The 13373-nt window shown below is 37.9% G+C and overlaps 2 protein-coding genes across 3 annotated transcripts in view; one reads left to right on the forward strand and one right to left on the reverse strand.

Moving 5' to 3' along the window:
• The window catches only part of LOC128652233 (trifunctional purine biosynthetic protein adenosine-3-like), a 124017-nt gene that overhangs the window by 48157 nt on the left and 62487 nt on the right, over positions 1 to 13373 (reverse strand). Inside the window, exons 10-13 of the mRNA XM_053705171.1 lie at positions 12016 to 12140; positions 7181 to 7379; positions 6141 to 6392; positions 293 to 496 (exon numbers count right to left, since the gene is read on the reverse strand). Coding sequence (XP_053561146.1) covers positions 293 to 496; positions 6141 to 6392; positions 7181 to 7379; positions 12016 to 12140 — 780 coding nt within the window. The remainder of the gene's footprint in view (positions 1 to 292; positions 497 to 6140; positions 6393 to 7180; positions 7380 to 12015; positions 12141 to 13373) is intronic.
• DNAJC28 (DnaJ heat shock protein family (Hsp40) member C28) overlaps positions 1 to 13373 on the forward strand; it is a 128135-nt gene that overhangs the window by 5588 nt on the left and 109174 nt on the right. The gene's annotated exons all lie outside the window — the stretch shown is intronic.

A 13373-nucleotide genomic window follows, 5' to 3' on the forward strand; every position in this document is an offset into this window, starting at 1 on the left:
TTCTGCAAACATCTGTATAACCAACATTTGTTGTATGCCATGACACAAAGATGGCCACCGTGGTTAAACTAATGAAAACTAAAAAATGGTGGTTTTGCAATAACAATTTACAGGTAATCACTTGAAGAAAAAAATAAATAGGAAAATTAAAAATGGTCAAGCAACCAACGTTAGAATTATTAGACCACTTGAGCTGACTGGCCGTATATGATTATGATTCAGATCATAAAATTCTGCTCTATCAAAATCATTATCAATCCATTATCATTTTCAAATAAATAAAGCGAGGCACCTGCACAACGTGGAATTAAAGCTCCAATCAGCCAGGCTTCCTCATCCTTATGAATATTTGTCAGAATCTGTGGCGCCACCTTCCTGTGAGCCACCAGAACAGCTCCAATACCACAGTTGAAGTTGCAGATCATCTCCTGCTCCGAAAAGCCTCCCTCTTTAAACAACCAGGAAAATATTTCTGGTATCTTCCAACAAAGAGCATCTAAGATAACACACAGTTATATAATGAGTTCTTTAACAATAAGAATTAAACAGTACCTACAATCCATATTGCTTGTCGTTTGTATCATAAATTATGATAATAATTTTTTATTCAGATGCTGCTGCATTAAATGGGATTATAGGACATGACATTTTAAATAATAATATCAATGCAACTTAAAGGGACAGTCTACCCCAGAACTGTTATTGTTTAAAAAGATAGCTAATCCCTTTATTACCCATTCCCCAGTTTTGCATAACACTGTTATATTAATACACCTTTTACCTCTGTGATTACCTTGTATCTAAGCCTCTGCAAACTGCCCCCTTATCTCAATTCTTTTGATAGACATACATTTTAGTCAATCAGTGCTGACTCTTAAATAACTCCACAGGAGTGAGCGCAATATTATCTATAAGACACTCATGTACTAGCGCTGTCTAACTGTCAAACTGCACTGAGATAAGAGGCAGTTCAACGGCTTACAAATTAGCATATGAACCTCCTAGGTTTAGCTTTCCACAAAGAATACCAAGCGAGCAAAGCAAATTTGATGATTAAAGTAAATTGGAAAGTTGTTTAAAATTCCATGCCTTATTGAAAGTTTAATTTTGACTAGACTGTCCCTTTAAGCAGGCCAGACATGCATCAAAATAATCAGCTTAACTTAAAAGGACTTTAAAGGTACAGTCAACAGCAACATTTTTATTGTTTAAAAAGATAGATAACACCTTTATTACCCACTCCCCAGCTTTGCACAACCAACATTGTTATATTTATATACTTTATAACCTTTAAACTTCTAAATCTCTGCCTGCTTTTAAGCCACTACAGACAGTCTCTTATCACATGCTATTTTATTAGCTTTTCACAACAGAAGACTGCTAGTTTATATGGGACATATAGATAACATTGTGCTCACGCCCGTGGAGTTATTTATGAGCAATTTGTTAAAATGTCAGTCAATAGATAATAAATAGCCGTGTTATCAGGGGGCTGTCAAAAGAGGCTTAGTTACAAGGTAATCACAGAGGTAAAAAGTATATTAATATAACACCATATATATATATATATATATATATATACCATAGCTTGCATATAAAGCCAGCTTAAGAGCCGCAATATACACATATGGTGAGTCAATGAGATAGGGGTAGCAGCTAGCTCCCATTAGTGCATTCTTGCTCCTGAGCCTGCCTAGATATGCTTTTCAACAAAGGATACCAAGAAAACAAAGTAAATTTGGTAACAGAAGACAATGTATTACTGTCTTAAAATTGGTTGTGCTTTTTGAACCATGAAAGTTTACTTTTGACTTTCATGTCCCTTAAACGTTGTCCCTTTAACGTTGTCCCTTTGAGTTTCTCTGTGTCTATTCAATATTTACCATTATCTATTCCCATTAATAAATTGAAATTGGCAATAGGATTAAATTGGATTTCATTTATTATAACGTGTGATAAATTATATAAAATGTTTCCTAAAATGTAATTTCCAGTTAGTAAACCTGTTAAGGTATTTATCATCTTCAATAAACAATAAATAAATCAGCAAGTTAATGTTGTTCTAATCTATTTCAATCAGCCATTGTCTTTATTAACATCAGACATAACATTCCTTTGCTAAATACAGCATATGAAGTTATGCAGCCGTCCCAAGGAGTAAGTTACACAGATTCACATGGAAGAAGAACTAGAAACCATATTATTCTATAGTGAATTGGGCAATGTCTATATTTAGCTATGTTTGCAACAAGGATACATTGAATTGTTTTTACCTATAATGATCCCTAAGGTCTCAGGTGCAACTCTGAGGATACTTCCATGAAGTCCTCCTTCAGTAACTGGGGCCAGTGCCTTTATGTATCCAGACTGGATTGCAGGCAGCAGTGTATTGATGTAAACTGTGGATGGCTTAAGTATTAGTTCACCTTCAGAAAGAAAAAGAGATATTTCTATAAAATTATTGTAAGGGACATGAAACCAAACATTTGTATTTCATGATTCAGACAGAAAGCCCCATGTACAAAGCAAGGGACGAACAAGGTTCCCAATTTGGAAACCTGTCCACCTGTCTTTTTGGTGAGCTGGCAGCTATACATCCACCCCCCTGCTCTCGACAGCCAATTGTGTGAGAGCAGGGCCTGTCAATCACCCACTGAATCTTAACATGTGGTAAATAGGCTCTCATGAGCAAGTCTGCCCCATTTAAAGCAGTATTTGCTGCTTAGTACATGGAGCCCAGAGCAAACAACTTTTCAATTTACTTCTATTAGCAAGTTTGGTTTATTCTTTTGCTATCCTTTGTTTAAGGAACAGCAATGCACTTTTGGGAGCTAGATGAACACATCTGATGAGCCAATGACACAAGGCATATATGTGCAGCCACTAATCAGCAACTAACTCCCAGTAGTGAATTGCAGCTTCTAAGCCTACCTAGGTATGCTTTTAAACAAAGGGTACTAAGGGAATGAAATACATTTGATAACATAAGAAAATTGTAAAGTTGTTTAAAATTTCGACTCTTGAAAGAATACAAGCAAAGTAAGATATAACTGAACAAACATAAAGTTCTTTTGAATAACTGTTAGATACCATTCAGGAACTGTGGTGAAAGCCCCTTCACATCGAGAATGAAGACTGAACAGGGTTTGATAGCTTAAAATCCAGTAGCAAGTCTCCAAAGCATCAACCCATCTACAGCAAAGCCATAGCTTAATATTTGCAAGAAGTTTAAGAGTTAATTGTTTATAGTCAATAACCAATATAAAAGAAACATGAAACCCAAACAATCATGGGCGTCCGCAGAAATTTTTCCAGAGGGGGGGGGGGGGGCAAAAAAATAAACTGCCCTAAGCATAATAATATTAGTGGCAACATGTGAAGCAGACAAAGTTGCTTGCTCTACACATGAGCTGCACATAATTTTAAACATGGTAGCTCATTGGTGTCATGAGTGACTCAAGTGAGTGCTTATACTTAGATATAAGACAGGGCTTGAGAAATTCAGTTAGAAAACTAGGGCTACAATATGATGAGAACAACTTATTTACATATATATATATGAAAAAAGATAGAAGTCTGGCACTCTCTTGCAAGTACACAGCTAGATTAAAAGCAAAATGGAAGAGTTAGTTACAGAGTTTAGCCAAATGATGATAGGCCCAGGGCCACGTCAAGGTCCCTTCCTCCCTGGGTCTCTGGCCTACAATCACTTAATACATGCTTTTAATCAGGCACACTACGATACAATTAAATGATTTACAGTATATACAGTATATATATATATATATACATATATGTGTGTGTGTTTACTAAAATAGTAGCAATGATTTGCCAACTATATGTGCAAGTAATAATTAAGATCACATACATGCTATTCCATCCCTTTCCATGCCCCTGTAGCCCCATTTGTGCAAAATATACATCCACATGAGACATCAGCTCAGCAGTATGCTCTAATGAGAGATCAGGTCACATACATGGCCGCATAGTCTGTATAGTCTTAGCAGCCCCTTTATTGCTGCTATATGCCCAGATAAGACCAAGGGGTCCATTTATTAAGCAGCAGATGCTGCTTTGGAGCCCCATCGTTCTGTGCACCCATTATGCCACTTATATAACAAAATTTGAGTTAAGCTCAGAGGCATAACCCCTGAATATTCTTCATACCCGATATATGCCCAAATGACATTTTAGGTCACGTGCACTGCCCCTGTAACCCCCAGCATCTTCTTACCAGTCAGTCTGTCAGTCAGGCCCAGGAGTCTTAAGCACACAGGTAGATGTACTGGCTCTTCCCAATCTAAACACTGCAACCCAGTTCTACAATATATGCTTCTTACAACACCCACTATACACACGTTTGCTCACACATACAAACACAAGAACAAAGACACACTCATTCGCACTATCACAAATAAACACACTCTCTCACACACAAACTCACACTTTTTGTAATACACATACACTCTTTTCTGACACACCAATGGTAAACTCAGACTCTGATACACAAACACACAAATGAACAAACTCACACTCTGATACACACACACGAACAAACTCACACTCTTTCTGACACACACACAAACTCACACTCAGTCTGACATGCACACACACAAACTCACACTCTTGCTCACACACACTCTTGCTCACACACATATACACACTGATGAACACACACACACTCATGAAAAAACACATACTCTTGCTCACACTCACACACACAGGAATAAACACACACTCTTGCTCATACACAAACAGGAACAAACACACACACTCACACACACACAGGAACAAACACACACACTTGCTCACTCACACTCACACACATACACAAACAATAACAAGCACACACACTCACACACACACAGGAACAAACTTACACACTTGTTTACAGTGACACACACATACATATAAAACCCACTTTAACATAAATATAGAAACATTGACACTTACATGCCAGTTGCTGACATTCTACCTCCTACAACACATTCTGAGTAATAGATGGCTCCCACACCCATTCTGCACCTCCATTCCCTCAGCAGCATTTAGAGGCACAAGCCATTCCAGTTTTTGTGAGCCACTGCACAGGAACTTTGGAATAAGGGAGCAAGCAGTAAAGCAGCTGTGCAACAATAGGTACAGCTGCAATGTAAGGATTCTATCTTTCACGTACCCATGCATGGGATAAGGAATTTTAATGTCCAGCGCATGCACAATCCATTGCAGAACTGAGCGCCAATGTTACTATCTCGGTGGTCACGTGATCGCAGTGTGTTACTCTGAATGCACTGTGGTCACTTGACCACCAAGATAGGGAGCCGTCCAGAAGAAAGAGAGGCATAAAATTATTTGTAAGTATATAAGGTTGACCCCTAGAAAAATGAGAATAAGTATTTAATATGCTTCATACAGATATATTTGGAATTTACCGTAGACTAACAAGTACTGTATGAACGTCTAAAAAAATCCCAAGACCTGACAAAAGTCTTCAAGGATTAAAATGCACTTGCGTTGAGAAGAAATGTTAATATGCTAATTAGGTGATTGATATTGGTCAGGTAGAATGCTTGTTAGACAGCCCTATTTTTGGGGCTGTCATTTATGATTTTGTTTGAGAAATAAAATAGTTTTATTTGTATTACTTAGAGGCTGTGTTTTAAGGACATTTCTTTAATATGACAATATTGACTCACGTGCATGTTTATTTTACATTACGTATAGTAGACTTTTATAATCCTTTAATTATTACAAAAAAAAATACTAGGCAGCTAAAACTTTGGAAAAAAAGAGAATGACTCGGGATTATGGGTAAGGGAAGTTACACTTCACATTTTTTCTGGGATGCTCTTTGCCTCCTCCTGCTGGCCAGGAGTTGAATATCCCACTAGTAATTAGAATGAAGTCGTGGATTGTCCATGCCATAGGAAAGAAATGACATGTAGCAAACAGCGGTTAGATATAAAATATAGCTATCTGTATTAGACAGAAATAGAGCGGTATGACAGATAGCATTACTTTTATGTGAATGCAGGTTTTAAGCACCCACATTACTAGTACCATAAATGTAGTACCTGATCAGTAAGAAGATGTATTAAACTGTTTTTATGCCTCACACATGAAATATTAGACACATATTGTACCCCAGGTTTGTTCTCTGTTCCCCACTGGTAACAATGAGGAATACTGCAGAGACTTGTTTTTCATTATTCTTCTAATATGGGCAACACTACTGCTGTGAATGCTGGATGAATGTACACCAATGATAAGGTCCCCTTCATTCATGTGATCCAACTGTGGGAGTTTATGTTCCTTTTCCACTACACCAACTGCACATCCACTAAGGCTGTAGCTGCCAGCTGAGTACACATCAGGCATCTGTGCTGGTTCTCTTACTGCAGAGGAGAAGACAGCAACAGGTGAATATAGATCAAAATAAACATAAAAAGAAACAGATTGTGTTAAAAAAACTGCAATTATCAGTGTAGCCCTTGCCCCAGTGTATAAAAAAAAAGTAAAATCCATTTAAATAGATGAATAATACATATTGCAATGCTTTCTATTAAAGGGACAGTCAAGTCCAAAAAAAAACTTTCATGATTTAAATAGGGTATGTCATTTTATTTTTTTTGTCTATGGGGGCATGTCATTTTAAACAACTTTCCAATTCACTTTTATCACCAATTTTGCTTTGTTCTCTTGGTATTCTTAGTTGAAAGCTAACCCTAGGAGGTTCATATGCTAATTTCTTAGACCTTAAAAGGCCGCCTCTAATCTGAAAACATTTTGACAGTTTTTCACCACTAGAAAGCGTTAGTTCATGTGTTTCATATAGATAACATTGAGCTCACGCACTTGAAGCTCTTAGGAGTGAGCACTGATTGGCTAAAATGCAAGTCTGTCAAAAGAACTGAAATAAGGGGGCAATTTGCAGAGGCTTAGATACAAGGTAATTACAGAGGTAAAACGTGCATTATTATGACTGTGTTGGTTATGCAAAACTGGGGAATGTTAAACAACAAAAATTCTGGTGTTGACTGTCCCTTTAAGTATAAGCAACTGCTTAATGCTTTTTATTACAATGAAACAGACTTTTTAACATCCCTTTAAGAAAATATACAAAATAATTTTTACAAAGCTATTCAAAGAATAAATGTTTTCTTAAAGATACTCTTAATATTACCCATTAAAGCACATTCTGCCCTTTTACAAGCCTTTGTTAGTCCACTAGTTAATGCTTCAGTCACTTCAGCTTCAAGAGCCGCACAAGCTAAATACGGCATGAACAAGAGAGTTTCAGTTCCCTGGGCCAGAAGGTCATTTGTGCATAACGCAACTAGGTCTTGTGCCACGGAGCTATGTGAATTGTAGATGTGGGCAACCTGAAAACAGATAATACATTTAACTCCATTAGAAAATTAAAGGCACAAGGCATTTAAATATATTATTTTTTAATGAGTTTTAAGTTAAAAAAAATACTTTTGGATTTGACAATTCATCTTAAAACGCATGAGCCTGGCTAAAATACAAAAATGAAAATGAAATTTGCTGTTTTCCTGGTGTGTGTTTCACCAGCCATATGTTAGTTTAAGGCACTAGAGAAGGAGTTTATTTATAGACATTTGTAACAAATTTAAACATTTAAGAATCAATAGTAACATTCTCTAAGACTTTGGAGATTTGTCAAACCTTTAAATATTTTATTAGTGTTATTCCACATAGCAGATTCCAGACTATATCAATGCATTGTACCCACACTTTTTTATTTGTGTGCTTTTTTATGCCAACTATCAGATCACCAAGAAGGCACAAGATAAACTATTTTCCCTCTTACATTTAATTCTTTAATATGCTGTCTGTTCCTCAACTTCACAGTTCTTAAGCTGCTGTGTCTTTTTTCTATTTAAGGAGCTTTATTAGATGACAACGGGTCGCAGGATTCTATGGACTGTAATCTGCAATGCGCATGCGCACACGGCCCTACTCCTCAGTGATCCATTGGGCGCCGCAGACTTGCCGAAAAAGATGTCAGTTGACACCAAAACATTTTGAAACTTATGTTTGTAATAAAGGCTATATTTTTTTTATGAAGTCCGGTGACTGCTCCAATATTTTTTTCCGGTGGGGTGGGGTAGGGAAGGTGAGGGTGTGTGGTGTGGGTATCATGACAGTAACACTATGCTGTCACATTTGTCACTGTCTACATTATATTGAATAAAGCGACAGCAGTGCGCGCGTGCGCAGTGAAGGCTATTAGCCTCTATAAATTATGATTACAGGCCATATATTTCCGCGACCCGTTGTTTAATTTACATCAGCTGTTTGGAGGAGGTTTGGCCTCTTGCGCATGCGCATTGAGCGCAACACCCCTCCAGCAGCTGAGTCACGTGACCTAAAGTGACGTGGTATACACATTCCTATGCGGTATACCATTTTCTTTAGAACACCGGGGAAATCTCTGGCTGCGGTCCGCGCCTATCATCTGAAAGTGCAGTTTCCTTTGGATCCGTGAGTGTGTTTATCATTATCCACCTTTGGTGGGGGTGCCATGTGCTGGCTGATTAAGGATATAACTGGTTGTCTGTGGATCTTATGACATTTACTGTTCTATCTGGCTTGCTAGACGCCTTTGCATCTACGCTTTTGCACCTTTGCTAACTTGCATTGCCTTATACTATTCTGCTCTTTTGAAGAGTGCTCTACGGCATTGGCTGCTAACTGTAGCTCTTGGGGTGCACCACAGTTACTATTTACTAACTGGTTATAACCTTGAACTTTTATTTATCTTTAGTTGGGGGACCCCCATCATGTCTTGTTTTTAATGTTTATATTGTATTAATAAATGTCATTTTTGTGTATAAATCTTTCTTTTCAGCTTTTCATTTGATGTTGATATAGATACATGGGGCGAGATTACATATACGGTGCAGGCTTCAGCACAAGCGCTGCAACCCGCACCGCCCGAAATTTCACCTTGCACATCGGGGTATCAAATAAACCCCGCCGGCAGTTCATAAAGTGCCATAAGTCGGATAAACTAGCGATGTCCAGAAATGAGCGTAAATACAAATTTCTGGAGTCGTCAGTGACTTACAGCACTTTAGAAACTGCCGGCGCCTAAGAAAAGTAAAAAAAATATATAAAATCTCCCGTAAACGTCTGACATGCCTCCCAAAAAAAAGCCTGACATGTAAAACCCCTATATCCACCATCAAACCCACATCGGAACTAATAAAAGTATTAACCACTAAACAGACTCCCCCACAACGCAATTAAACTACTTAAACTTAATTAAACTATTGACCCCTATATCTGCCATCAAACCCACACCGCAAGCAATAACTAAATTATTAACCCCTAGATCCCCCAATGCCAACATCGCAAACTACCTATCAAAGTATTAACCCCTAAACCGCCAAAGCCCACAACACAAACTACCTATTAAAGTATTAACCCCTAAACCACCAAAGCCCACAAAGCAATAAACCTATCAAAGTATTAACCTCTAAACCGCCAAAGCCCACAACGCAAATAATTAAATTACTAAGCCCCCTAACCTAACACCCCCTAACCTAATACCCCCTAAATGAACCCAAATTACAAAATACTAAAGTTACTAACTATTAAAATAAAATAATCTAACACTACTTTAAAAATAAACTAAGCATAAATTAAAGGGACAGTCTAGTTAAAATTAAAATTAAAATGGTGTAGACTGTCCCTTTAAACTTCAATTACATAAAATAAAAAAATCTAAGATTACAGAAAATAAAAAACAAAATTCTCAAATTTAAAAAAAATTATACCTAATCCCTATGAAAATAAAAGCCCCCCAAAATAAAAACACCCTCTACTACTCTAAGAATAAACTACCAGTAGCACTTAAAATGACTTTTTGCAGGGCATTGCCCCAAGATAATCAGCTCTTTTACATTAAAAATACACAAAGTCCCCCTAACAGTAAACCCCCCCACCCACCAAACCCCCCAAAATAAAAAAACCTAACACTAAAAAACCTAAACTACCCATTGCCCTGAAAAGGGCATTTGTTGGGCATTGCCCTTAAAAGGGCATTTAGCTATTTTACAAAATTCCCACCCTAATCTAAATAAATAAACCCCCCCCAAGTTGGTACTTACCGTTCCTGAAGTCCGACGGAGAAGGTCCTGTCCCATGCGGTGAAGTCCTCTTCCAAGCGGCGACCTCTTCTTTCTTCTTCCAGGAACATCCGGCGCGGAGGGCAGAGCTGAAGACCGGCGATCCTGGAAATGAAGACCGGCGACGGCGGAGCAATGGAGCGTGGAGGATCCTTTTCGTACGATCAACGCCATACACTGGATAGTGAATTCAAGGAACGCGATTAAAAATGGCGTCCCTTGAATTCTTATTGGCTGATTTGATTCTTTAAATTCAAATCAGCCAATAGGATGAGAGATACTCAAATCCTATTGGCTGTTCAAATCAGCTGATTTGAATTGCCAATAGAATTTGAGTAGCTCTCATCCTATTGGCTGATTTGAACAGCTAATAGGATTTAAGTAGCTCTCATCCTATTTGCTGATTTGAATTTGAAGAATCAAATCAGCCAATAGGAATTCAAGGGACGCCATTTTTAATCGCGTCCCTTGAACTCTCTATCCAGTGTACGGCGGCGATCGTACGAAGAGGATCCTCCACGCTCAATGGCTCCGCGGTCACCGGTCTTCAGTTCCAGGATCGCCGGTCTTTAGTTCCAGGGTCTCCGGTCTTCAGCTCCGCCCTCTGCTCCACGCCAGATGTTCCTGGAAGAAGAAAGAAGAGGTCGCCGCTTGGAAGAAGACTTCACTGCATGGGACAGGACCTTCTCCGCCGGACTTCATGAACGGTGAGTACCAACCTGGGGACTTTTTGGAAGGGGTTTATTTATTTAGATTAGGGTGGGCATTTTGTAAAAGATCTAAATGCCCTTTTAAGGGCAATGCCCAACAAATGCTCTTTTCAGGGCAATGGGTAGTTTAGGTTTTTAAGTGTTAGGTTTTTTATTTGGGGGTTTGGTGGGTGGGGGGGTTTTACTGTTAGGGGGGACTTAGTGTATTTTTAATCTAAAAGAGCTGATTATCTTGGGGCAATGCCCTGCAAAAAAAAACATTTTAAGGGCTGCTGGTAGTTTATTCTTAAAGTAGGGGGTGTTTTTATTTTGGGGGGGCTTTTTTTTCATAGGGATTAGGTATAATTTTTTTTAATTTGATCATTTTGTTTTTATTCCCTATAATCTTAGATTTTTTTTATTTTATGTAATTGTAGTTTAAAGGGACAGTCTACACCATAATTTTAATTTTGACTAGACTGTCTCTTTAATTTATGGTTAGTTTATTTTTAAAGTAGTTAGTAGTAGTAGTGTTAGATTTTTTTATTTTAATAGTTATTAACTTTAGTATTTTGTCATTTGGGTTCATTTAGGGAATATTAGGTTAGGGGGTGTTAGGTTAGGGGGCTTAGTAATTTAATTATTTGCGTTGTGGGCTTTGGCGTTTTAGGGGTTAATACTTTAATAGGTAGTTTGCGTTGTTGGCTTTGGCGGTTTAGGCGTTAATACTTCAATAGGTAGTTTGCGTTGTAGGTTTATGGTGGATTAGGGGTTAATAGTTTTATTAGGTAGTTTGCGATGTTGGGGTTGCTGGATATAGGGGTTAATACTTTATTTGTAGTTGCGGTGTGGGTTTGATTGCAGATATAGGGGTTAATATATTATTGCGGTGGGGGTTGGAGGTTGACAGGTAGCTAGATATTGCGCATGCGTTAGGTGTTAGTTTATTTTTGGAGGCAGTTTCAGGAGTTATGGTGCTCCCATACTCAGCGCAAGGCCTGCTGTGGCTGCCTTAGTATGGCGAGATGAAAAAGTAAGATTCGCCACGTAAGTCCTTGCGCTGAATATTGGATACCGATTTGCGACGCGGTCCCAATATATATACATTGTGTTATACTTAGTTACTAAAACTAATGGCATTTATAATAGTACTGTATATATTCCATACTCACTGTGCTCGGCTGTACTTTAGTTCCAACACTATTCATTGTACAAACTAATACAGGATTCTTGTACTTCGCAAGATTCAGTTCAAAACAACCAGCACTTTTTTGAAGAACCTGGGTGATGTCTGTTACTAGGGAGAATGAGCGAGTAAAGTAAATGTTACTAACGAGAACCAAATTAACATTCACAAAACTAAACGTATTAACCAGATATTAATATACAAGAGAATGAGAGAGTAAACTAAATGGAATGTTACTAACAAGAACCAATTACCATAAAAGGTGAAAATTCAGTAGACTTTGCTGTTTATATATATATATATAACTATGAGCAGATACAGTCCTATCATCATCAATTTATGAACATCATTTCTTAAAGGAACATTAATAAAAACACTGCACTTATATGCTATGCACAACTTCTGTAAATATAATTGCTGTGCTTTTTTGTATTAATTGTGTGCACTGTGCTTTTTGTAATAAGTTGTGGTGTGTCTGCTAGGTAAAATGTTCTGTGCCTATGGCTGCTTTGTAAACTTTGATGAATGAAAGTGCCCCTGTTTTTAATAGTATTTTTAAAAAAACGGGCTTTCATTCACCAGAGTTTACCTTCACTTTAAGGAGGCCTCACAGATTCTATCAGCCTGAGCTGCAGTGATCGATCTATCTATCTATCTATCTATCTATCTATCTATCTATCTGTCTGTCTGTCTATCTATCTACAGCGGGTATTGAAAAGAATCACCCCCATTGAAAATAATCACATGTTGTTGCTTTGCAGCCTGAAATAAAGCCAGATACAGTTTTTGTTTATCCAGTTGTAATTATTCAGTGCAACTTATAACATCCAAGTGAAAGATATAACACCAACATGTCAGGCAAAAATAAAGACAATTCAAAAACAGAATTGTGTCAGTATTTTGTTGAACCACCTTTTGCTTTAATTACAGCTTTTAGTCTGTTGGGATTAGTCTCTACTAACTTTGCACACCTAGACTCTGCAATATTTGCCCACTCTTCTTTTTTTATGGACTGCAGTGTTCAAGTCATGCCACAGATATTCAATGGGGTTTAAGTCTGGTCTCTGACTAGGCCATGCAAGGACATTCAGCTTTTTCTCCTTCAACCAATGTGTGGTCATTTTTGCTGTGTGCTTTGGGTCATTGTCATGTTAGAAGGTAAACCTTCCCATTAATAACTTCCTGGCAGAGGGCAGCAGATTTCCCTCAAGAATTTGACAGTTTTTTGCCCCATTCATTAATCCTTCTATCCTGACAAGTGCTCCAGTGCCTGCTGCAGAGAAATACTCCCATAACAGGATATTACCGCCTCCATGTTTTAATGTAGGTATGGTGTAATGTGGA

Source organism: Bombina bombina, chromosome 3 (genome assembly GCF_027579735.1).
Source record: "Bombina bombina isolate aBomBom1 chromosome 3, aBomBom1.pri, whole genome shotgun sequence".
Classification (NCBI taxonomy): domain Eukaryota; kingdom Metazoa; phylum Chordata; class Amphibia; order Anura; family Bombinatoridae; genus Bombina; species Bombina bombina.